Raw genomic sequence first — 26,195 nt, forward strand, 5'->3', positions numbered from 1 at the left:
ATAGATTGCTTTAAGCTGCTGTCATTAGAAAAAAATGCCCAATGTTTAAGCAATCACACACAAATGCTTTGCCTGAGCTCCTGATTGGTGCAGGTGCACTTGGTGCTGTTCCCTTTAAAAATGCAGCTCTTGTCAAACCTGCCCTTTGTTATTGAGTGTTCTGAAGCTAATACAAATAACCTGCAATAGGAATGTTTAGTCTGGCAGATTCACCAATTGACAACAGAAATAATCTGAGACCTTGGATGTAACCATGTCCATGACCTGTGTAAACAGAGCTGCACTCATTTTGAATCACATCTAACGAACTGGGCTCTTTCTGTGGAATAGTCATTGTACTTTGTGCTGCTCTAGGACTCTGTTTAGGAGCTGAATCAATCACCAGCTTCCAGGAGCATACAAAGTTAGAATACTTTTGGATGAAAGCATCCCCCACAAGCTGGACACTCAAGCCTGTAGCAAACAGAAGAATCGTTCATCATTGTCCAAAAATGGAAAGCAGAGAATTGGCTTTATCTGGGTTCTTACAGAATGACCATCAAACACATCCTCCAGAGGACATGGTGAGTATTTTATCAAAGCATGACAGTAAACTCATGTAAAACCCTGAGAGGTGCTGATGATTTGGGGGTTTTGGTTGCTGTGAATTGCAGAGGCTCTCTGTGGGGTTCAGGGTGTTTCCAAACTACCAACCGATTGCTGCTAAATGGAGAACAACACAGTGTTTCTGTAGTGGGTGAAAACTGTACCTTTGCTTGAATTCTAGTCTGATAATGTCTAACTTCTGGGTCGGCCATTTCCTCTCTTTCTCCCAGGCTGTCACCAATGAACATGTGGGTGAAAGTGACGAGAATGTGGAGCGAGGCAACTGGTCCTCGAAGACTGACTACTTCCTCTCAGTGATCGGCTGTGCTGTGGGTCTGGGCAATGTCTGGCGATTCCCTTACCTGGCTTACAAAAATGGAGGAGGTACTGTAGTCAAATCCAAAATACAGGGGAGAGAAAGGAGAAATAAATGCATTGATTTATTAAGAATATTAAATTCAATGTACTGTTCTGGGTAAATAATAGAGTTAATCATTGCTGATATAAGGAATGATGAATTGAATCTCACAGTTTTAAATTGTTGGCTATTTATAAAATCTTTTTTCTTGGGATGTGGGTGATGTGACAAGGTGGTATTTATTGCCCATCTCTAGTTGTTCTGAGGGCAGTAAGAGATAACCACATGGTGTGGGACTGGAGTCATGTGTAGGTCAGACCAGGTAGGGGTGGCAGTGACCTTTTCAGCTGAGGACATTAATGAGCCAGTTGTGTTTTTACAACACTCCATTACCTGTTATTGTCATTTTTAGTTCTAGCCCACAGGTTCCCAGATTTATTGAATTCAATTTCATAATTTGTATTGATGAGATTTATACTTGTGAGCTATTCAAAAAATGCTAATTGAATGTTGGCCTTTATCTCAAGATGGCTGGAATACAAAGTGGAGGAAGTGGTGCTTTAGTTTTATAGAGCCTTGGTCAGACCCCATCTGGAGTGCTACTTTCAGTTCTGGGCACCCCCCACCTATGGAAGGATATATTGGCCTTAGAGCGGGTACAGCACAGATTTGCCAGGATTATACCAGGGCTTAAAGGGTTGAATTATGAGGGTAGGTTGCATAAACTTGGCATGTATTAGAAAGTTGGACGTTGACCTAATCAAGATGTTTAAAATGATAAAGGGATTCGATAGGGTAGATACAGAAGAACTATTTCCTCTGGTCTGGTGCAGAATCTTAACATTAATGGTAGGCCATGCCAGAGTGAAATCAGGAAGCACGTTTTCACACAAAGGATGTTGGAAACTCTCTCCCAGAAGAGGCTGTGGTCAATTGACTTTGTCAAGACTGCTAGCGACAGATATTTATTAGGTAAGGGTATTAGGGATATGGATCAAAGGCGGGTAAGTGGAGATTAGGTGGAGGTCAGCCGTTACCTAATTGAATGGCGGTACAGGTTTGTGGGAATGAATGGCCTACTCATTTCCAATGTTCCAATCTATATTCTTAGTCCAGTATCAGAAGTGTTACATTTAAAGCGCATCACTATGATTAGCTAGAAAACAGGAAATTAATAAAGAGATTATTGCAGCAGTGTCTTCTAGAGGTAAAACCATCAAGCTCAGTGAATAATTAGGAGAGATTTATATTTCCAGAAAGACTGACATGGATCAAAAAGAAATATGTTTCTAGTTAAGAGTGTGATGCATCAAATAAATGGTATTATAAAACCAAAATAAATTGGCATTGTCAGGTGTGTACAACTGATGATTTATTACTTTTGGTTATCTTTATTTAATTAATTCTCAGGGTGTCGGCATCGCTGGCAAGGCCAGCATTTATTGCCCATTTTACAAGATCCTTCTTATCATCAGTACCTTCATTCCTCCCCCATATTCTCTGTTTTCCCTTTCCCTCCTGCTGTGACCATAGTTTTTGCTATCTCAATACATGAGAGGAGCTGTCTTCCTTCACATGAGGAGCACTATAGAAATAATTATTACTGTTGAAAATATTAGCTAATATTACAATAACACGGCAAGGTACAAGAGTTTTACATCTGGTATTTTACTGAAAGTCATAAACGTGACAACTGTTTATTGACTTTGTGCTACTCGCCTCTTCCAAGCTCCTAATAGTAATTTCTCCCTTAGCCTCTGTGTTGAGTGATCCCTCACCTTGGAATTTTAATCTACATCTCAACTCACCTTGCTCCTCTGATTTCACTGACTTCCTGTCCTCTTTCTCCATATAAACAATTCTACCCACACCTGTAGCCAGAGAGGATTGGGAAATGATGGTCAGAGCCTCCGCTATTTCCTCCCTTGCTTCTCTTAACAGCCTGGAAGACCTTTCTCCCGGGCCTGGCAATTTATCTACTTTCAAATATATTAAACCCCTTAATACTTCCTCTCTCACTATGTTTATCTCATCTACTACTTCACACTCCTCCTCCTTAACTACAATGTCTGCATCGTCCCTCCCTTTTGTGAAGACAGACACAATGTATTCATTAAGAACCATACTCACATCTTCAGCCTCCACACACAGGTTACCTTTTTGGTCTCTAATAGGCCCTACTCTTTCTTCAGTTATCCTTTTGCTCTTTATGTATTTATAAAACTTCTTTGGGCTTTCCTTGATGTTACTTGCCAATAGTTTTCATGCCCTCTCTTTGCTTTCCTGACACAGGTTCACAGCCATCAATGATGGGAATGAGGTTCTGCAGCATGAATGAACCTCCCCTTTAAGAACTGAAAAGAGCCTGTAGCAATGATGACTTGCGATTAGACTGCACCTGAAATTGCTTAGCGCTTTGAGTCTAACGCCACTGGGCTAGGTCAGTAGCGCTGCTCCCATCCTTTCTTTGAGTGATGGCACTGAATTTTGTGTTCAACGAGATTCATTAGCGCCTGGCGTTAAATCTCAAACTTTTCCAATGTTAGCGCCCATTCCTGGGCAATAGCGAACTTTGCCCTCATAGAACCTTACAGTACAGATAGAGGCCATTTGAAAGAGCTGTCCAATTTAGTTCCACACCCCAGCTTTTTCCCCATAACCCTGAAAATTAGTCCCCTTCAAGTACATGTTCAATTGCCTTTTGAAAGTTCCTATGGAATTTGATTCCACCACTCTTTCAGGTAGTGTGTTCCAGATCTTAACAAACCTCCGTGTGAAAAAAATTCTCCTAATTTCTCCTCTAGTTCTTTTGCCAATTATTTTAAATCTATGACCTTTGGTTACCGACCCACTTGCCAGAGGAAACTATTTCTCCCCACTTGCTCTATCAAAACCCAAATTTTGAATAACTTATTTCATCTCCTCTTATCCCCAGGATATGGGGTAGGACATTTAGGACTGAGATGAGGAGCAATTTCTTCACTTAGAGGGTGGTGAACCTGTGGAATTCTCTACCACAGAAGACTGTGGAGGCCAAGTCACTGAGTATATTTAAGAAGGAGATAGATTTCTAGACACAAACGGCATTAAGGGGTATGGGGAGAAAGCGGGAATATGGTATTGAGATAGAAGATCAGCCATGATCATATTGAATGGCGGAGCAGGCTCGAAGGGCCAAATGGCCTACTCCTGCTCCTATTTTTCTATGTTTCTTCTCTGCTCTAAGGAGAACAATCTCAGCTTCTCCAATCTCTCCACATAACTGAAGTCCCTCATCCTTAGTACAATCCTGGTAAACCACCTCTGTACCCTCTCCAAGGCTTTGACATTCTTCCGAAAGTGTGGTGCCCAGAATTGTACACAATACTCCAGCTGAGGCCTAACCAGAGATTTGTAAAGGTTTATTACAGTGTATCCTGGTGTAGTTTACTCATCACTTGCCTGATCTGTTTAGGTCATTAAGCTTCTTGCAACACTGAGTAGTGATGCAGGGGGCCATAGAGATGGCACTTACTGCCAGGCCCACCTCCTTCCACTGTGCCTGGGCAGTTCCTTTGGATGGCCTTCTCCCCTCTATCTCAAACAGGGCCTCCTCCCTCCTCAGCTTGATCCAGTATTTAAGGCCATACACAGGATTTCAACTCTGATGTGCACCTTGATCTGCCACTGGATAACGTTCAGACCCATGGTTTAGAAATTGGCTGGTAGACACCAGCGAGTTGTGGTGCATGGGGAGGTATCAGGGTGGCAGCCAGTTGTAATTGGTGTGCCGCATGTTTTGGTGTTGGGACTGCTAATGTTTATAATTTTTATAAAGGATGATTTGGAGGATGGAATCATGTCCAAGGTGTCTAAAATATCCAATGATGCCAAACTGATGCTTATCAATGCGCACAAGTCCAAAAAGATGTAGAGAGCTTGGTGTGTCGGCAGGGAGGTAGCAGGTGCAATTTAATATGGAGAAGTGTAAAGTTATGAATTTCAATAGCGGAACGGCTAGTGTGCATTATATACTTGGTGAAAATGTCCTTACTGTGTCACAACAGGAAAAATATCTTAAGATTTTGGCAGAACACTTACTAACACCATTGGCACAATGTTCACAGGCACTTAGGAACATGAAGAGATGTTGGGATATATAGTTAGACATGCAAATTATGAGTTGAGAGAGGTAATTGTAAAATCACATCTGGCCCTGGTGATTCTTGCCCTGGAGTCTTCAACGTATCGGCTACACGCTCCTTGGAAAATTGTGCATGGAGGCCTGGAGCATGCACTGTGTCCAAGGTACCCAGCATGTACCAATGCAAGTGCAACGGGTACTGGAAGCCTGCGCATAAGTTGGTTCCAGTTGCATTATGTTCCTCAGTTCTATTTAAATGAGGCAGCTGAGCAGCACACCAGTGGCTCAATGCCCATTTATAATGGGCACTAAAGACAAGGCATGCTTGGCTTTCCACACAATGCTAACACCCCCCACCCCCACCCTCCCCACTCCCCAGCACCCTTGCCCCCAATCTAAAGATGACAAAGGAAAATTAAAATATCAGGCAACAAGGAGTCAATGAGTTGATGGGAACGCTGACAAGAAGAGGAAGAAAGCTATAGGTAAAATGTTACGAGACCCCGCCCTCACCATTTTTGGGGTGTCACCCGCAGCCAGCACATATCAGATAATTGTGGGCCACTGTCTACGATTTTCCATCCATTGAAATGCTATCACTGGGAGTGTCGCTGAGACTTTTCCAGGGTCGATAGCGAACGTAAAGTAGAATTTTTCCAAAGCTCCTACGGGAGCGATTGGTTTTAAAATTAAAAATAATTCATCCCCTTCGGAATTGATTACTTTGCTTACTGAAGTCTTAACATAAGAACATAAGAAACAGGAGCAGGAATAGGCCACTTGGCCCCTTGAGCCTGCTCCTCTATTCAATAAGATCATGGCTGATCTAGGGCTCAAAGCTCCCCATAACCCTTCACTCCCTTATCTTGCAAAAATTTGTCTATCTCCACTTTAAATGTATTTAATGACCCAGCCTCACAGCTCTCTGGAGCAGCGAATTCCACAAATTTACGACCCTCTGAGAGAAGAAGTTCCTCTTCATCTCAGTTCTAAAAGGGTGACCCTTTATTCTCAGACTGTGCTCCTGAGTTCTAGATTTCCCCATGAGGGGAAACATCCTCTCTGCATCTACCCTGCCGAGCCCCCTCAGTATCTTATATGTTTCAATAAGAACACCTCTCATTCTTCTAAATTCCAATGAGTATAGGGCCAGCCTGCTCAACCTTTCCTCATAAGTCAAACCCCTCATCTCTGGAATTAACCTAGTGTCTGTGTGGAGTTTGCACATTCTCCCCGTGTTTGCATGGGTTTCCTCCGGGTGCTCCGGTTACCTCCCACAGTCCAAAGATGTGCGGGTTAGGTTGATTGGCCATGATAAAAATTGGCCCTTAGTGTTAGGGGGGATTAAATATGTGGGGTTACGGGGGTAGGGCTTGTGTGGGATGGCTGTCGGTGTAGGGACCGGGTGCTAGGGTTTGGATGATCAGCCATGATCTCGTTGAATGGCGGAGCAGGCTCGAAGGGCCGAATGGCCTACTCCTGCTCCTAGTTTCTATGTTTCTATGTTTCTATGAATCATCACTGAACTTCCTCATATGCAAGTATATAAGTAGACCAAAACTGTATGCAGTACTCAAGGTGTGGTCTCACCAATACCCTGTACAGTTGTAGCAGGACTTCCCTACTTTTATACTCCAACCCCCTTGAAATAAAGGCCAACATTCCATTTGCCTTTGTGATTATTGCTGTAACATGCATGGTAACTTTTTGTGTTTCATGCACAAGGACCCCCAGGTCCCTCTGAACTGTAGCATTTTGTAATCTCTCTCCATTTAAATAATAATTTGCTTTTTAATTTTTCCAAATCTCGCACTTTCCCACATTACACTCCATCTGCCAAATGTTTGCCCACTCACCTAGCCTGTCTATATCCCTTTGCAGATTCTTTGAGTCCTCTGCACAACTTGCTTTCCCACCCATCTTTGTATCATCCGCAAACTTGGCTACATTGCACTCGATCCCTTCATTCAAGTCATTAATGTAGATTGTAAATAGTTGGGGCCCCAGCACTGATCCTTGTGGCACCCCACTAGTTAATGTTTGCCAACCAGAAAATGACCCATTAATCCCAACTCTATGCTTTCTGTTAGTTAGCCAATCCTCTATCCATGCTAATATATTAGCTCTTGACAGATCGGACGCCTGCCCTAGAGAAAGGCCTCTGCGGGCAGATAGTTCCACTTTCTGGAGAACCTCTTCCCACAGAAAACCCTTAGAAATCTTACACCTGGTAAAAGCAGGCCTTACGCCTGCTTTTACCAGCATTTGAGTTGAAAAAAGTAAAACACTCATTTAAAATTTAAAAATACTTTTAAAAAAGGTAAGTTTATTTTTAGCCCCGTAAAAAACTTTATTTCAAAAAATTAAATTTTTGTTTAAAATATTTAATTTATTGTCATTTCAACTCATTTAAAAAATGTGCTGGTTTTTTAAAATTTATTTAATGTTTTACTCTGTTTTTGGGGTGATCTCCATTCATATATTTGACAGGTCTATCGTTCAAGTGTATGAAGGGAGATTTCCTTCTCCTATTGGCTCCCCATGGCCCACGCTTGCGCATTTTGAGTTTGGAGAGGCCCAGGATATGCACCTCGGGAGCCCTCAGGTAAGTTCGTAATTTTTTTTCCAGATTGGGGGCCTCCGCACGCAGGAAGCCTCCGATCGGAAAATACGGGCCTGTAAGTCTGTAAATTGTTACTGAAGGAAAAGTCACTGAATAGGCTGCCTTACCTACATTCCTCCAGATCAGGTCTCCACAACCATGCCATTTCTTGGCCCTGAATTTACTCACTGTTTTCAGTGTATCTGGGGCTTACAATCATTAATATTATTAAACTATTTTTCTAAGTTTTCTGCCCCAAAGTCAATGCGTCTGAGTTGCCGATTGCGGTTTTGGCCTTTCCATGAAATGTCCACCACGCCCCCACAGAGTCATAAATAAATCCAAATGAGAATAGTGGTGTGTGGAATGTCCAGAAGTTACATTTGCAATGACCTAGAGGTAACTTGGAGTGGGCTTTATAACATATCCCTGTGGTCAGGTCCAGCTGAGACGGGTGGAACTGATGAATTATTGAGCATGAATTCTGGTAAAATTTTCACTACAGATTATGGGAGCTGAGAAAGAATACAGGTTGAACCCCAGTAATCTGGCACCCGACGGTCCGGCACCTTCAGTGGTCCGGCACGAGGAAAGTCCTGCTGTCACATTCCCTCCCTGGGATGGGTCCGGCTCGGGTCCCGGGACCGCCGCCGGGTCAGGATCAGCGCCTGGACCACGCAGCATCACCGACGGCTCGGCAGAGCGATGGAGCCCGAGCCCGAGCAGCCCGTGGGCGGTGGGGTCGGCGGCGGCACAGGGAGGGCAGCAGCAGGAAGAGGAGGAGCAGGTGGTGGCGGTGTTTGTGGTGAGTTCGGCGGGAGCAGCGCCGCTCTGGTGAACTGCGTGGCGAGGAACGCGCGGCCAGTGCGGATCTGCGAGAAATGCATCCCGCAGTTTCACAGCTTCTGGGACACGTTTGTCAACATCTCAGTACGTGCAAAGGGAGCGAGTGTTTCATCGCCTCCAATGGTTCGGAATTTTCGGAGTTTTGGACCACCTTCAGTGGTTCGGAATTTTCAATTGTCCGGCACCGGCCTGGTCCCGAGGGTGCCGGATTACCAGGGTCCAACCTGCATTTGGAATGAGATGTTTTACGTTGCCCCTAGACTACATTGTTCCTGCCTCAGACTGCATGTCAGACTGTGAAGCCTGATGTAATAAAAAGTCTCACACATCAAGGAACTTTAAAGTAAGCTTTAAACAACTTATAATTAAACTATATACAAGAGCGGTCTTCACCATGCCTCTAGGAGAAGCTCCTTTACTACACTGAGCAGTTCAGTATTTATACTAGTCCAAACACAGGAAGTGACGTATGCACAGGAAGTGATGTATGCACAGAGTTCACAGTTCACAGTTCACAGGAAGTGATGTGCACATAACTTCCTCCGGAAGTTATTATTATTGTTACAAAGCCCTCTAGATATTTTTGTGACCAGGTGTTGGATTCCCAATGGGCAATCCTTTGTTTGTCTTTATAATGGAGGAGAAACAGGAAGAGCAGGAGAGGATGAAGGAAAGGAAAGCGAGCAGCATTTGAGCAGCATGTGCCCTTCAAGATATTACAGCTCCCCTCAAAGAATATACAGGCAAGACTATAGTGAGAAGCTCTGTTACAAGAGTGCGCTTCACTGAAGAGGCAATAGGGGAACCGTCCCAGCTAAATATGAAGATGTGTGGTCATAGTCATTGGCCCCCATTGCTTTGTCCATGGCTGTGAAAGTCACGACTGTGTTCAATTTGTAAGCCAATGGGTCATTTCAGGTAGCCAGGGGGAGTTGTGCAACATCAGCCAGGCTGCTGTCCAGGTATTTATTCACCAGGTAATATGGCACACCGGTGAATTCATCCAGTTTTTCATCACAGCAAAGCACCAGTGAGTGGATCCATCCCATTGTGTGGGTTTGCTGGCTTCCCCAAGGTGCAGGTGCAATAGATGAAGCCCACGATGCTTTGTGAGCTCCCATGGTCAATGCCCCCAACTTCCTTAACAGAAAGGGCCACCACTCACTCCGTGTCCAGATTGTGTGCGACAATGTGTATAATGTATTATCACGTGGTTTGTCACATGGTTTGGTATGACCATGCTCAGTTCGCTCTGGCCTAGTAAAGCAAGCACATGAACCAGCAACTCATCGTGTCTCTGTCCTTCATTTGTTCTACCCACATATATTACATTTTGGCGACGAGAATGGGATCCCAAAGCCATTTTTAGGGATCACGGAAGGACACAGTGTTCAAACTTCGAGTGGACAAGTTTAAGGTGAATTTGTGACACCTAAACTGAATTTGTGCGATGTTTTACTGTTAATGCTGATGCAAAATTGTCTGTGCATCGCCTTTGCTTGTGTGTATACACAGCAACAGCGGCATTGATTCTCACAGGTACACAGGTAGCATGCTGAGTCACTGTTCAACGGGATCAGGACAACCATGGCCACACCTATGGGATTCATTGGAAGCATTGGCATGTATGACCAAGCTCGCGAACCATTCCGTTCTTCCATTGAGCAGATGGAGATGTTTGTTAGGGCCAATAACATTATTGAGACCGAAGGAGCAGATGAGCATGTTCAAGCTTAAAATAAAGTAATTTGTGAATGTAAAAAAGCAATTTTTCTAATGGAGTTCGAGCCAGATGTCTACAGAACATTGACAAACCACTCGCACCAGGGAAAGTGAAGAATGTGCTGTTTGAAGACATTGTTGAGAAACTCGAGGACCATTTTGACCCAAAGCTGTTAGAAATAGCAGAGAGTTATAAGTTTGGAACCAGAAACCAAAAATAAAGTGAAACCATCAATGATTACATTGTAGCTCTTAAGAACCTGTCTTTGCATTGTAACTTTGGTGAGATAAGCTTGTGTGTGGACTGGTAGATAAGCGCACACAGTCCAAGTTACTGAACACGCCAAAATTAACATTTGACATAGCATGCAAAATTGCTCTATCTATGGAGATGGCATCTAAGAATGCTAGGGAGCTCTGTCCAACTCAAGTGACTAGTGCAGCTGAGGTCTACAGTCACAAAGCCACCACCAAACATAAAGCTGTGAGACCAAGTCAAAAGAATGTAGGAAAGAGCAGTTCAGTGAATGGAAATCACTCACCACAGTCCTGCCAACACAGAAATGCGAAGTGTTTTCACTGCCAGAAGTAAGGCCATATATCAACAGCTTGCAGAGCTAGCTCTAAAGCAGGAAGTAAGAACCATTCTAGTGCAAAGCAGCATCAACAAAAGGGAGGAGTTCACAATATTGAAGTGAACACACCTGATGTTGAAGACTACAGTATCTATGCCACTAGCGGCAATGCTTGCAGTCATAAGAAAGACTTCCGTACAAAACTTTTGATCAACGAGCAATATATTGATATGTGTATCGACACAGCGGAAGACTGCTTTATCATGAGTAGGGAAGTCTCTTCGTGATGTTCTACTTTTACACTATGACACAGAGCGTGAGCTTCAGTTAGTGTGTGATGCTCCCAGCTACGGTGTGGGAGCTGTCATAAGCCACGTAATGGATGACTGCTAAGAGAAACCAATCACGTTCGTATCGCGAACCCTCACAAAGAGCAAAAGAAACTACCCGCAAATTGAAAAGGAAGCACTCGCCATAATGTTTGGAATCAAGAAGCTCCAACAGTTCCTCATCTGCAGAAAGTTTACCCTGATAACCAATTCCAAACCACTCCTAGCAATATTGAGGCCCAAATCTTCCATCCCTGTAATAGCTGCATCAAGAATGCAACGTTGCGCAGTGCTGTTGTCACAATATGACTACACGCTTGAATATTGCACTTCAACACAAAACGCAATCGCAGATGTCTTGTCCAGGTTGCCACATGAGGACTCGTGTGTTGGGAGTGAAGGTGCAATTTTCACGCTAGGTGCAGTTGACAAAGACTTTCCCGTAAATGCAACTGAGGTTGCAGATGAGACTCAAAAGGATTCAGTACTGAAAAGAGTGTATGAAAACACCTTGAATGGATGGACTGATCAGTGCATGGACACAGAATTGAAACCATTCCATAACCGTCATACTGAATTGTCCTGAGAGCAAGGCTGTATGAAGTGGGGAAACAGAGTGGTGGTACCTACTTCTTTGAGAGATAGAATTGTGGCCGAACTTCATACTGAACATCCAGAGATCGTCAGTGTGAAATCAATTGCAAGAAGCTTTGTTTATTGGTCTGGATTGGACAGTGATCTTGAATCACTTATCAGCAAATGCAGTGTGTGCCCAAATTGCAGAAACAAACCACCCAAAACGCCACTACAACCCTGGTCATGGCCAAGTAGACCTTTTCAGAGAGTACATGTATACTTCTGTGGGAAAGCAAATGATTATTTTCTGGTACTTTTAGATAATCACTCAAAGTGAATTGAAGTAAACACATGGGTTCAAATACTACAACTGAATGTACCATAGATGAGTTGAAGTCTATCTTTGCATGTCATGGCTGACCTGAAGAGTTTGTTTCTGACAATGGTCCTCAGTTCCGTTCTGTTCCATTCCAAGAATTCCTGAAACGGAACAGTATCAAACAAACTCTCGTTCCACCATATCACCCAAACACATTGCACCACACTCACTGACACACTTCCCTTTCTCTTGCAGGACAAGGTGGCTCACAACCAGCGTGGGCAAGCACAGCTGCATAACCTTACTGCGCGATAAGATACTGTGCTGGAGATAATCGGAAGAGCCATCACTGTGGCCGTGGCGAGCGGCGAGGTTGAAAGCTTTGATGATGATGGTATGCTCATACCTAATCTTTCTTCTCACATCCCCCTGATGGCACAATCTCTTCTCACTTACAAGCTGCTAATGGTGTGAGCCTGCACATCTTTCTTCCCCCCCCTCCCCTCACCGCAACCTGACCCTTGTGCCATTCTCCTTTCAGGTAGCCAGGAACTGCCAGCAGCCCAGCCAGTGCATGAAGAATTAGAGGAGGAGATTAATGGAGAAGAATAGACATTATCACTCGATCTGACACTCCCAGGCACTAGCTCAGAAAATGGCACCGCACAAACTTTAGAGGGTTTTATAGAGGCAGGATCTATATGTGGTGAATCACCGGGCATGAGTGGGCTGCAGCCAGGCCAGGGGGAAAGGGTAGCGCAGGTGCCAGCTCCCGGAGGGTGAGCTTGCAGATGAATTCTGCTACACAGAACTCAGATTAGGATTCTATGGGGTGGCCTTCAGAAGAAATGTGATAATCATGCACGCAGAACTGCTTGGTGCAATGGAAGGCCTGCCAGCGAGCCTCTTGTCACTGTCAAGGAGCATGGGGGAGTTTGGAGCACATGATTTCCAGGATGGAAATCATGGGCAACTCTGTTAGAGCACTTGTGGACCCAACCATGATGCAGGGTGTGATGGGCGATGTCGCAGCTTCTATTGCAGCCAAGGCAGAAGTGACCCAACTTCTGAGTGCCGCAGTGGAAGGTCAGACTGCTCTCATGTAGGCTCAGCTTGCTGCCATCGTGGCTGGGTTTACGAGTGTGGCAAGGGGCTTGTAGGGTCTCACAGCAGTACAGCAATCTGTCCTCCAACAGATGGCTAGAAATGCTGAAGCACCACCCCGGTGGAGTGGCAGTGGCTCCGTGGAGCAAGAACCTGCTGTCCTCCCTCAGGATGACAGCATTTGTACTCCCACCACTGCCACTCCGCCAGTGCTATTGCATTTGCCTATCACCCAGCCAGATGGACTGCTGCTGCCCATGCTGAGTTGATGCAATCTACAACTGGGCCTTCTAGGCCCAGAACTGCGCGAGGTCATCCAGCAAGGCCATCTGCAGTGTCCCCCACCGAAAGTCAGCAGCCTTCCACCAGCCATGCTGCAGCCACTGGGGTAGCACTGTGTAGGAGCACTAGAGTAGGCAAACAAACACAAAAGACAGACACTAAGGGAATGCACAAGGGCATTAGATGACTTTGTTAAGTAAGATTCACAATAATTATTTCTAAATTATGTTTGGAATATGTGTTTTGTAGTGGCTTTCATTTTAGCTTTGTGCCCAAAAGGATGCAGTGACGTTTTATGACAGAGGAATAGTAAGGTGGGGAACTGGTGAGCAACGGGGATCTAGGGTTCATTCAGGGGAACTGGAGTCTGATGATGCGTTCATGGACAACCCACCAGAACAGGAATTTGCTGCCTGCCTGCACCCTTCCTCCTCCTCCCGTCCTCTTCCTCTTCCTCCTGCGGAGGTCATGGAACCCCTGGTGGCACGGGCTGCGCCCTCATGATGACCAAGTTTCAGAGGATGCAGCAGATCACCATGAAATGGGACACCCGCTCTGGTGTGTACTGAAGGTCTCCTCCCCAGCGGTCAAGGCAGCAGAATCATTGCTTGAGCACCTCAATGGTCTGCTCGATGAGATTCCTTGTGACAGCATGGCTTTCATTATATGATCACTGGCCACAAGGGTTGAGGAGGGGAGTTGATGGTCATGGAGCCTCCTCCTCCTGATAGTTGCTTAATTCATCGCTGGACATGGCAGGACTGCAGAGCTTTAACCTGATCCATTGTTTGTGAGATTGCTTAGATCTGTCTACAGACTGCTGCTTCTGCTGTTTAGCATGCATGTGTTGTAGCTTCACCAGGTTGGCATCTCATATAACTCTGCTGCTGCTGATGGCCCACAGTGCCTCATGGATGCCCAATTTTGAGCTGCTAGATCTGTTCTTAATCTATCCCACTTAGCACAGTGGTAGTGCCACACAAAATGATGGAGGTGTAGTGATCAATAACATGTCATTCTGTGGTGGACACTAGGTGGAGCAGTAGAGCTGTATATAGCTGTATGTATAAAACTACACTACCCAGCTATACCTACATTAAGACTACATTACTCATGAGGCTAGGCTACCCACAAGGCAGCAGTCAAGATGGCAGCCTGCACACAGGAGCACACATGCAGCATCTCTACAGATACTGTACCTAGGGAACGTGTACTGAATAAATGACTAGCTGGAAGCTAGCTGTGTTCATAATAAGAATGTCTATTTATTAATGAACATAACATGGTACCAGGGTGGTGAAGATCTGCTGAAAATTGTGAAAAGCGACATGGAGAATTTGAAGCCACCAGAGCATTTGAATCTCGAGGGAAATGTCGACTTCAATTGGCGGATTTTTAAACAACAATTCGAACTCTACATTGCAGCCATCGGATTCGGTACGAAGCCAGACGCAAGGAAGATAGCGTTGCTGCTTACAGCTGCAGGCCCACAGGTGATAGAGGTATTTAATACATTTGTATTTAATCCAGTGGAGAACAGAGAAAAATTAGATGTGCTAAAGAAATTTGATGCACATTGCTCTCCCAAAAAGAATGAGACGTATGAAAGATACATCTTCCGTTCTCAGACACAGCAACAAACTGAGACTTTTGTTAGCTTTATAACTGATCTGAAACTGAAAGCACAGACATGTAATTTCTCTGCGCTCAAAGCATCCATGATTCATGGCCAGATTGTGTTTGGTATTCATGATAAAAAAGTCAGGGAACGTCTGTTGAGAGAAACCGAACTAACATTGGAAAATGCTGTGACAATATGCAAAGCCAGCGAGCTAGCTCGAAATCACGTGAAGACTTTCAGTGAAATCAATAATGATGCGAATGTAATGAGCGATAATGCTGCTGTCGGTGCTGTGTCCTACAAGGGGAAGAAACATGGGCAGAACAGAAATGAAAAGCAATCGGAGGATGAAATTTTTAATTGTAAACGCTATGGTTACAAACACCAGTTAAGACAATGCCCAGCATTTGGAAAAATGTGCACAAAGTGTAATGGAAAGAATCACTTTGCCAAACAATGCTTTTCAAAAGTACAAACTAAGAAAGGGCAATGAGTTAATGTGATTGAGGACACTGATGTAAGTGAGACATTTTTTGTAGGAATGGTGTCATGTGACGATATCAAAAAAGATACAGAAAATGTGCAGCCCTCAGAAATAGACAATGCTGAACATAAAGTCAATGCAGTAAAAGAGGACAAATGGATGATCCCACTGCAGATAAATGGAGCATTAGTTACATTGGAACTGGACACTGGGGCAAAAGCAAACTTAATCAGTATGAGTGACATTAACAATATGAAAGAAAAGCCAAAAATACAGAAAAAGTCAGTACTACTGAAGGACTATAATGGACAGAAAATAGATAGCTTAGGTGTATGCAGACTTAAAGTGACAGTCAAAGACAAAGTGCATCATCTCATGTTTTCTGTTGTGGCTGAAAGGCTTGATTCACTACTGGGTGACAAAGCTTGTGAGGACTTAGAACTGGTCAAAAGAGTTTACCGTATAAACTGTGCCATAAGCAGACCAAATGACTCAGGTGATGAAGCAGAGAGCCCATCAAGGATGAAAAGGCCAAAGGGTATCCATGTCTTCAAAAAGCCTAGTTTCTCCAAGAAGAAAGAAAAAGACTTCAAGGTCAAAGAGAAGCCAAAGGAAGAAAAGCACAAAGAGGAAAAACACAAGGAGAAAAAGTCCAAAGATATAACCACAGCAGATGTTGTTAAGCAGTGGAAAGAGAAAAAGAAAAAGAAGAAGCCTGCACCAGAGCAGGAAGCAGTTCCAGTGCATACTCCTTCTTTCCTCAGGCCAATCTTTGGTGTTCCATTAGCCGAGGCTGCTGAGAGGACTATGCTGTATGATGGGATCCAGCTGCCAGCAGTTTTTCGAGAGTGCATTGACTACATTGAGAGTTATGGCATGAAGAGTGAAGGAAACACTGACACCCTCTCCAAGCAAAGATCGCAAGGAGACCTCGATCTATACAAGAGCAGATTGATGACAATGCCGCAACTGCATCTTGTCATTCACCGCCAGAACAATCTCATGAAGACACATCAGACTTACCCGTGTTGAGAAGATCCGCACGTGAAGTAAAAGAGCCTGATAGACTTAATCTTTGAGTACAATGTAAAGCTTTGAAAATGTGTTGACTGTTTTGAAAATGTTTATGTTTATAGAGCACTAACAAAAGTGTTACTGATATTATCTTTATTGTTTTCTTGAAAGTTGAGTGATATTGATTTTGTTAAACCTCCAAAGAAAGGGGGATGTAGTGATCAATAACATGTCATTCTGTGGTGGACACTAGGTGGAGCAGCAGAGCTGTATATAGCTGTATGTATAAAACTACACTACCCAGCTATACATACATTAAGACTACATTACCCATGAGGCTAGGCTACCCACAAGGCAGCAGTCAAGATGGCAGCCTGCACACAGGAGCACACATGCAGCATCTCTACAGATACTGTACCTAGAAAACGTGTACTGAATAAATGACTAGCTAGAAGCTAGCTGTGTTCATAATAAGAATGTCTATTTATTAATGAACATAACAGGAGGGTGTCCTCAGTGTGAAGATGGGACTTGGTCTCCAATAGAACTGTATGGAGATCACTATGACCAATACATTCATGGACAGATGCATCTGCAACACAAAGATTGGTGAGGATGAGATCAAATACATTATTTCCTTGTGTTAGTTCTCTCACCACCTGCCGCAAGCTCAGTCTGACTCACTGGGTTAGAAATTCATTATAGCCCAGGAATGGGCGGTATCTTTAGAAAAGTTTGAGAATTAGTGCCAGGCGCTAATGCTTTAGAATGCACGCAAAATTCATTCTCACAGCTCAAAAAAATGATTGGAGCACTAAATCAAGTCTTAAAGGCCTAGCTCAGTGGCGTTATACTGAAAGGGTGGACCAATATCAGGTGCAGGCTGATCGCAACTCATCATTGCACAGGCTTTTCCCAGTACATAAAGGGAAGGTTCATTGATACTGCAGTACCTCATTCTCAGCATTGCTGGCTGTGCAGCTGCCTCAGCAAGGAGAAGCATAACAAGGAAAAGGAGCCAGAGGATGGAAGCAGGTGTGCTCATGGCAGATCCACCTCAGTCGGGTGGTCAGGGCGATTGAATGCTTCAACAAATGCTACATACTACCATTTGTAACACAAGATTCACACACTGCCCAAAGCACTACACCCCCAACACTCACCCACCAACAGTCTCTACCTACCAACACTCACACCCACATCCTACGCCTTGCACACAATTACAGCTATTTAAATATGGCCGGGGGTGGGGTGGATTTGCTGTGCGTTGCTGGATTCGCTTCGCCTCGCCCCAGCACTACTGCATCAGCGCTCCATTACCACTATCTGCAGACACTAACCGGAGGCACTAAGCTACCAAATTTTTCCCCCAATCAGTCTGACAGCTATGTCGTTAAGTACTCAGCCAACTCAGTCAGTGGTGCTACTGCCAAGCCATTCTTGGTGTTGGACAAAATGTCCCCACCCAGAGTACATTCTGTGCCCTTGCTACCCTCAGTTCTTCCTCTAAGTGGTGTTCAACATAGAGGAGTACTGATCCATCAGCTGAGGGCGGGAGGTAAGTTTGACCTGAAGCCATGAGACTTTGGAGGTTCCAGAGTCAATGTTGAAGATTCCTAGGGCCACTCCCATCTGACAGTATACCACTGTGCCGCCACATCTGGTGGATCTGTGCTGCTCATGGGTCTGGACATCCCCAGAAATGTTAATGGATGAGTCTGGGATGTTGGCTCAAGGGAAAGTTCCAACACAATCGTTCTGGTTTGATCTAAAAAGAAAGTGAGGAAATTCAGGGCTGTGGTGTTTTTTGAAGTTATAATCATATATTTCTGCACTTTGACAATCTGTAGTTTCGACAGTAATGATCGATCCTCCATTTCCTGGAGCAAAATCAATGCAAGAAGTTTCTGCTGGGAGCACAGATTGTATTTTCACCTCCAGCACCAACCCCAGAATTAATTCCCTGTAAACGACTTGACTGTGCTGAAATAGAGCATAGGCTTTGTGTCAGGTGCCATTTGAGACTCTCAAGTGCAAGGAACTGGGCGTTGGGAGTAATGCAATAGGATAAGAGCCTTTGGGAGAGCAATTCATTATAGCCCCATTTGGGGTGCTAAATTTTAAAAGTTAAGAAAATTAGCGTCAGGTGCAAATGTTTCTAAACTTTAAAAAAATTCGGTTTTACGCTCCAAGAAGGAAGTGGAGTACTAAATCAAGCGCTGCACTTCCTTCTTGGAGCGCAACCGGCAGCCAGCTGGGTGGAGACTTCAGCAGCGCTGCACACTGGGCAGTGCAGCGCTGCCACGTTCAAAGGCTCCTTCCCTCCCTTAACAGGAAGGGCCATCGCTGCAGGCTCTGCAATATAAAAAGTACCTCCCTGGACCACCAAGGCAACCGCGATCCTGTGCAATCAGCCTGGCACTCAAGCAGAGTGCCGGGCTGATCGATTGCGGGCAGGAACCCGTGAAAAAACTGGACCAAGAAAGGTAATATTTTTTTTACTTACCTCGGCCACCTCACCTTTAATCATCACACTTGAAGCGGCCGGCCGCCCAATCCATGCCTCCTGCAGTTGTCGGTGTTTTTGTCCGGCGCTGCTGCAGGGGGTGGAAGTCAATTTTGGTTCCGGGGCGCTACCGGGGCGAAGCACACGGCAATGACATCACGACCTCCGGGTGAAGGAGATCAGGGCACATCGCTGTAGCGCCACTGCAAAACTCCCACCGAATATGGCAGGAGTCAATGTTAGCGCTGCACCCAATAGCGCCCTGGGAGCACTAACGGGAGGCGCAAAGGTACCCAATTTCACCCATGTTCAATGTGGCTCATTTGTTTTGTATTCAGATGCTGAGTAAACTTGCAATCTGCAGTTACATTGTTCTGTCAATTACAATATTTAGTTCCTGCGTTAATATGAAATGGTCTGTTTAGTTGTTTAACATCCACCCCAAAACTGCATGAATAAACCTGGTGACTCTAGCATCCATAGAATCTTTTTCAGCTTTCCTTTGTTATATTTTCCAGGTGCGTTTCTTATTCCCTACGCACTCATGCTGGCACTCATTGCGATGCCAATGGTTTTCTTGGAATCGTCCTTTGGGCAGTTTGCCAGCCTCGGACCTGTTGCAGTGTGGAAAGTCGTACCAATGCTACAAGGTTAATGTTTATTTTGTAACACAAGCTTGGCAACAGTTTAAATTGGCAATAATGTTTAATTCATACTAATACACTGGTGGTTTAAGCCAGCCTTGCTGAAGTACTGTTTACAATCGGACCTGTCGTACACTTTACAAAGACAGACACAGACACAACGAGTAAAATATTTTCTTTTGTCATTGTAAATTTAGTCAGATATTCGACCCAATACCTGGAGAACTCTCTATCTGTCATTCAGTTATTAATGCTAATGTTAATTTTATGTTTCAGTTTTCCAAAACAAAACAATTTAGATGCAACAACAGGTCATTTAAAGGGGTTTCACAATTTGGATAAATATTTTCCATTGATATAAAGAGGAGGAGGGCATTCAGTCGCTCCTAGAGCAGTCGTGTGCCTCTGGAATGAGAAGCATGATGAAAAAAAGGAAAAAGAGAAATTTTGAGAGCAAGAATGGGAGCTGGTGTGCTGCTGGAATTAAATAAAAACTAAATCATACATGTAGCTCAACAGTGCAGCTAGTCCCAGGCAACAGTGAGGCTCTAGAGCTGTCCCTGTGTCCTTAGACTGAGGAGGAAAACATCAGCAAGGACCCTGTCACTGATCGCCAACTCCTGCTGAAAAGTACACTTGTGGGTTATGAACATTGGGTGAGGGCAGGACTGGGCCTAGCTGGGATGCCCCATCCAGTTAATATTTAGTGATGTTCACTGCTTAGGTACTTAAGTAATTTACCTCATTCAGGGTTACTTTCTTCGAGAATTAAAAAATGATAAGAAAATCAGTTTTACCCTTAATTATTTTCAGTAGTACACCTCCCATGGCATTGCTCACGGTGTCAGATATTTTATAAGGACAGAGACTTTGCGCCGTGTAACATGGATTGTATTATTCTGCTGTATAAAGCTGTGTTTAACTTTGCCTTTAAGGCCAGATGGGTTAAGTGCTGTAAATAGGTACATTCTGAGGTCAATTAGAGAGTAATTGTTTTTTCTGTAGATTGCAGCTGGTTGTGAATTCCTGGTCCTTCCAGGAGGTCAGAAAAACCAGAATGAAATAACTGGCTCTCTTACATAGTATATTACTAGCTAATTTTGCTAAGAAGTGCGACTTCTGGATTAGGATGTATATAAAACTTCTGTATAGATATAGATATAAATTATAAGCTTAACTATTTGCAGTAAACTGCTTGGCAATAATGTTCTGCTTTCCTAATCTATGAAATAATTCTAGAGCATCATGAACACACAAATAACAGCAGAAATGACCCAATTGCAACTAAGCAAAATTGGTTTGCCTGACCAGCTGAATCCATATGAAATAATTTATTTCAATTAAATAGTTTCTAATCTCAGCTCCTGTTCTTCATTCCATTTTAAGGTGTGGGGATCACTATGGTCCTGCTCAGTACAATTGTTGACATCACCTACAACTGCATCATCGGCTACAGCCTGTTCTACTTGTTTGCTTCCTTCCAATCTCCCCTGCCGTGGGCAGACTGCTTCAGTTGGTGGGGTGCAGATGAAACATGCAGCAGGACTCCCAAAGGTACAGCGTTAAATTCTATTTGCTAAAGTAAAGGGGGGAAAAATTAATTAAAGCCCAGAAATGGGTGCTAACTTTAGAAAAGTTTGAGAATTAGTGCCAGGTGCTAATGATTCAGACTGCATGCAAAACTCAGTCTCATTGCACAAAGGATTGGTGCGCTAAATCAAGCGTTAATGGCCTAGATCAGTGGCGTTAAACCCGAAGCACTGACCAACATCAGGTGCAGTCTAATCACAAGTCATCATTGCCACAGGCTCATTCTAGCTCTTAAATGGGAGGATCATTGATGCTGCAGAACTTCATTCTCAGCATTGCTGGCTGTACAGCTGCCTCAGTAAGCACAAGCAGGCCAAGTAGTAGGAACCGGACAACTCAAGAAGCTGCACTGATAGAACATCCACGTCCCAGGGACAGGGCCCGCAGATTCAGCGATGAGGCACTGGAGGCGTTGGTCTTTGCTGCGGAGAGACAGAGGGCGGTGCTGTACCTAAGTGGCAGGAGGCCCTACCCGCAAGTCTTCTGTACCATGTGGAGGGAGGTAGCCCAGCACGTCTCGGGCAACACTGTGGTCCCCAGGACCCACATACAGTGCAGAAGAAATTGAATGACCTTATTCAGTTGGTCAGGGTGAGTTAATCCTTCAACAAATGCTACATACCACCATCTGTACCACAATCTTCACACAGTGCCCAAAGCACCACACCTCTAGCACTCATCCACCAACAGTTTCTACCTACCAACACTCAACCGACATCTCACACCTTGCACACAATGACAGCTATTCAACTGTGGCAGACACATCACCCAAACACATTGCTCTGCACTCACTCACACACTTTCTTTTCTCTTGCAGGCCAAGGTGGTGCACAACAGGAGGGAGCATGAGTGCACAGGTGGGGGACAAGCCAACACCCAACCACAGTCTGGGCTGGAGATTCGGGTGCTAGATATTATTGGGTGCCAGGTGGTGGATGGCGTGGCCACCAGCGAAGTTGACCCCCTTGGGAACAACAATGGTATGTTCATCCCTACTCCTTCTTCTCACATCCCACTTCCCCCTCACCCCACAAGTATTTTGTGCTTTCCAGCTAATCATGCTGTCTCCATGCATTTCACCCTTCCTGCCCCTCTCCCCTCACCTTAATCCGACTCTTGTGTCATTATGCTTTCAGATAATCAGCACGCACCTGAGCAGCCTGTTCCAGGGGGCACCACTGAGAGTGAGGTGGGAGAAGAGGAGGAGGAAAAAGACACCGTGTCACTGCATGTATCATCTGCAGGCACCAGCTCAGATACTGGCACTACGCAGTCTTTAGAGGCTGGTATAGTAGTGGGATCTGCACAGTTTAAGAAGTTTAAATTCACCCTTGTCCTTTAACCCGTCCAACAGTTTCCAAAGTTTAGACCCGTCGAACAGACAACACAAAGCCCAATGGCCTAGAAATTGAGTGCCCTTAGCACCGATTTTGCGGTGCTAGAGGGCCTAGCGCTGCAATTGGCGCCGGTTCCTAAATTGCCTGGGGCCCTTCCGCGCCGGCACCGATGACGTCATCGGTGTGCGCAGCGTCCCGGTTGCCGTGGTAACCCGGCCCCAAGCCGAAATTCAGTTGCGGCCGCCTCGCCAGTGTCAGCCGCAACTAAGACTCCGGCAAACGAGTGCTGCCGGAGTCTGCGCCGGCGCTTTAAGGAGGCGCGGCGGCCGGCCGCTTTCCCGCCGGCCGCCTGCCCGCAGCTCCCTCCCCGGACTTCTCCACCCCCCCCCCGGAACAGATGCAAGCCCGGCACTTGTCCGAGGTGCCGGGCTCATTTTTGCAGAAATTTGCGCGGGCCGCGGCCGGGTGCAGGCAGCTCCTCCTTAACGGAAGGAGGAGGCCTGCACTTCCCGAGCCTGCCGCACCACAGCGGGCGCCGCAGCGCCGGAATAGCGCCGCAATGCGGCGCGTTGCGCCAGTTTTCAGGCGCTAAAACCCTTCAGTAGCGCCGGCAGCCGTTTGGGCGCGGCGCTACTGAATTTTTGGCGCGCGCAAAGGGACTTAGCGCCAGCGCTAACTTCCGGCGCTAATGCCCTGGCGTAGCGCAAACTCAATTTCTAGGCCAATGAATCTGTGAAAAACATTTTTTTACTTAAAATCAGCAAGAGATTACAAGTATGATCTGACAGTTATGTAGTGTATAATAATTCCCAATTATACCTAAGCGTACACAGAGCTATCCCTTGACTTTAAAATCAAGCGATAATAAGCCAACTCTACATATGCACTAACACCAGCGAGTGGTCAATCTGGCACTGACTAGGCGTATGATTTCTGGCAACTGACCAGGTTGCCCGACTGCAGCAGCCCCGAATGTCTTAAAACGGCATCCTTTATACCCTAACAACCTGGGCAGGTTCCTCAATGCGTATGTGTTCCAAACAGTGACAAATGCTCGGCAGTTATTTTCCTCTTCTTAGTGGGCCCCAAGGCCGTTCACACCATTTGTCTGAAAATGTTCCTGTCTTTATAACGCCCAACTGTTTGTTCCTGCTCAGGGTCTGTTGCTTCCTTATCTGATTAAAAGCTTTCGTACAGAGTTCCCACAGGAACCAACCTCTCAGCCTCTCGAAGCATGCTGGTATTTTAAATTTGGTCAACATTTAGATTTGGTTAAGTTATAGCAAATTCTTACAGCAAATGGCTTGTTCTTACAACAGGGTGATGCACCGGGGACAAGTGGGCTGCAGCAAGCCCCAGGGGGAAGGGTAGCTCGGGGGCCAACACCCCTGAGGGCGGGTTCATGCGCGAGTTCTGCTGCACAGGACTCAGATGAGGATTTCGATGGGGAGGTGTTTAGAAGAATGGTGATGAGTATGCACATGGAGATGATAGGTGCAATGGAAAGGGTGCCCGAGAGCCTGTCGGCAATGATAATTAGCGTGGAGGAGTCCGCCTCCTACATTGCACAAGGCACTGTGCACACCATGCAGCCCATCATTTTCAGTCTACAAAGGATGGTAGACTCCCAGAGAGACCATGGTGACCCAGACCTGATGATACGTGTGATGGGTAATCTGGCAGCTTCCATTGCAGCACAGGTGGAAGCGACACAACGTCTTAGTGCAGTAATGCAGTCTATGCTTAGTGGCATCCAATCTCAGACTGCTCTCATGCGGTCTCAGCTTGATGCCACACAAGCTCTGGCTGCTGCCATCATGGCTGGGTCTACTGCTATCGACCAGGGCTTTCACAGTGTCTCAGCAGGCCAGCAATCTGCGCTCCAACAGATTGCTAGGGATGCTGAGGAGCTGCCCAGGGGGAGTGACAGTGAGTCAGTGGAGCAGAAACCTGCTGTCCTCTCTCAGGATGACAGCTTCCTGCTCCCACCACTGGCACTCTGCCATTGTCCTTGTCGCTGCCTGTCATCCAGCCAGCCCAGACTACTGCTGCCCATGCTGAGGTGGTACAGTCTACAGCCGGGCCTTCCAGGCCCAGAGCTGGTCGAGGGCGTCGTACAAGGCCATCTGAAGTCTCCTGCATGGTCACCCAGTAGCCTTCCACCAGCCGTGCTGCAGCCACAGCACCAACACTTCATAGGAGCACTAGAGTAGGCAAAGGCACAGTAATGAGAGGCAATAAGGGATTGCACAAGGGTGAATAGGTAATATTTTTTGTGTAAATATGTGTTCTCTGGTTATTGTTCAATTTATTAGTTTAGTGGGGATTATTTTGTGGTCTCTCTCATTTCAGCTTTGTGCTGTGATATGACATGCGACAGGGGTGGAATGATGGGGATGTGGTGAGCAATGGGGTTGTGAGGTTTAATTTATTTGAACCGCAGTCTGATGAGCCGGTCATGAGCTGACCTTCCAGAAGGCCAATTGAGTGACTGCCTCCTCCCTCGCTCCTGTTCCTCCTCCCCCTGCAATCCCTGGTGGCAAGGGCTGGGCCCTCATGATGGCCAAGTTGTGGAGCATGCAGCAGACTGTAATGATCAGTAACCTGTCATTCTGGAAGGGTACACTAGGTGGTGCTGTATGTATATAAGAGTGGGCTACCCAGGATGCACAAGGCTACCCACAAGGCAGCAGTCAAGATGGAGGCCTCTACAGATACTGTACCTAGTCCACATATGCTCAATAAAGTGTCCAGCAAAAGCTCGCTGTTCTTAATAAAAATGACCAGTTATTAATGAACATAACATGGTACCAGGATTGGTAAGATTTGCTGAATATTGTGCAATGCGACATGGAGAATTTGAAGCCACCAGAGCATTTGAAACTCACAGGAAATGTCGACTACAATTGGCAGACTTTTAAACAACAATTCGAACCCTACATTGCTGCCATCGGGTACGGTACGAAGCCAGATGCAAGGAAAATAGCGTTGCTGCTCATGGTTGCAGGCCCACAGGCGATAGAGGTATTTAATACATTTGTATTTAATCCAGAGGAGAACAGAGAAAAATTAGACGATGTGCTAAAGAAGTTTGATACACATTGTTCTCCCAAAAAGAATGAAACCTATGAGAGGTACATCTTCCGTTCTCGGATACAGCAGCAAAATGAGACTTTTGATAGCTTTTTGACTGATCTGAAACTGAAAGCACAGACATGTAATTTCTCTGAGCTGAAAGCATCCATGATTCGTGACCAGATTGTGTTTGGTATTCATGATAAAAAAGTCAGGGAACGTCTGTTGAGAGAAACCGAACTAACATTGGAAATTGCTGTGAAAATATGCCAAGCTAGTGAGCTAGCTCAAAAGCATGCCAAGACTTTCAGTGAAATCAATGATGATGCAATTGCAGTAAGTGCTGCTGTCGGTGCTGTGTCCTACAAGGGGAAGAAACATGGGCAGAACAGAAGTGAAAAGCAATCGGAGGAAGGAATTTTTAATTGTAAACGCTGTGGTTACAAACACCAGTTAAAACAATGTCCAGCGTTTGGAAAAATGTGCACAGAATGTCATGGAAA

At 45.3% G+C, this 26,195-nt stretch overlaps 1 protein-coding gene across 1 annotated transcript in view; it reads left to right on the forward strand.

Annotated features, from left to right (window-relative positions):
* Window positions 1-334: 334 nt before the first annotated feature.
* The window catches only part of LOC147124926 (sodium- and chloride-dependent neutral and basic amino acid transporter B(0+)-like), a 182,715-nt gene continuing 156,854 nt past the window's right edge, over window positions 335-26,195 (forward strand). Inside the window, exons 1-4 of the mRNA XM_085994820.1 lie at window positions 335-563; window positions 816-969; window positions 19,565-19,696; window positions 21,077-21,244. Coding sequence (XP_085850946.1) covers window positions 420-563; window positions 816-969; window positions 19,565-19,696; window positions 21,077-21,244 — 598 coding nt within the window. The 5' untranslated portion in view covers window positions 335-419. The remainder of the gene's footprint in view (window positions 564-815; window positions 970-19,564; window positions 19,697-21,076; window positions 21,245-26,195) is intronic.

The sequence above is a fragment of the Somniosus microcephalus genome, chromosome 1 (genome assembly GCF_052327205.1).
Source record: "Somniosus microcephalus isolate GS21.2 chromosome 1, FLI_Smic_1.0, whole genome shotgun sequence".
In the NCBI taxonomy this organism is placed as follows: domain Eukaryota; kingdom Metazoa; phylum Chordata; class Chondrichthyes; order Squaliformes; family Somniosidae; genus Somniosus; species Somniosus microcephalus.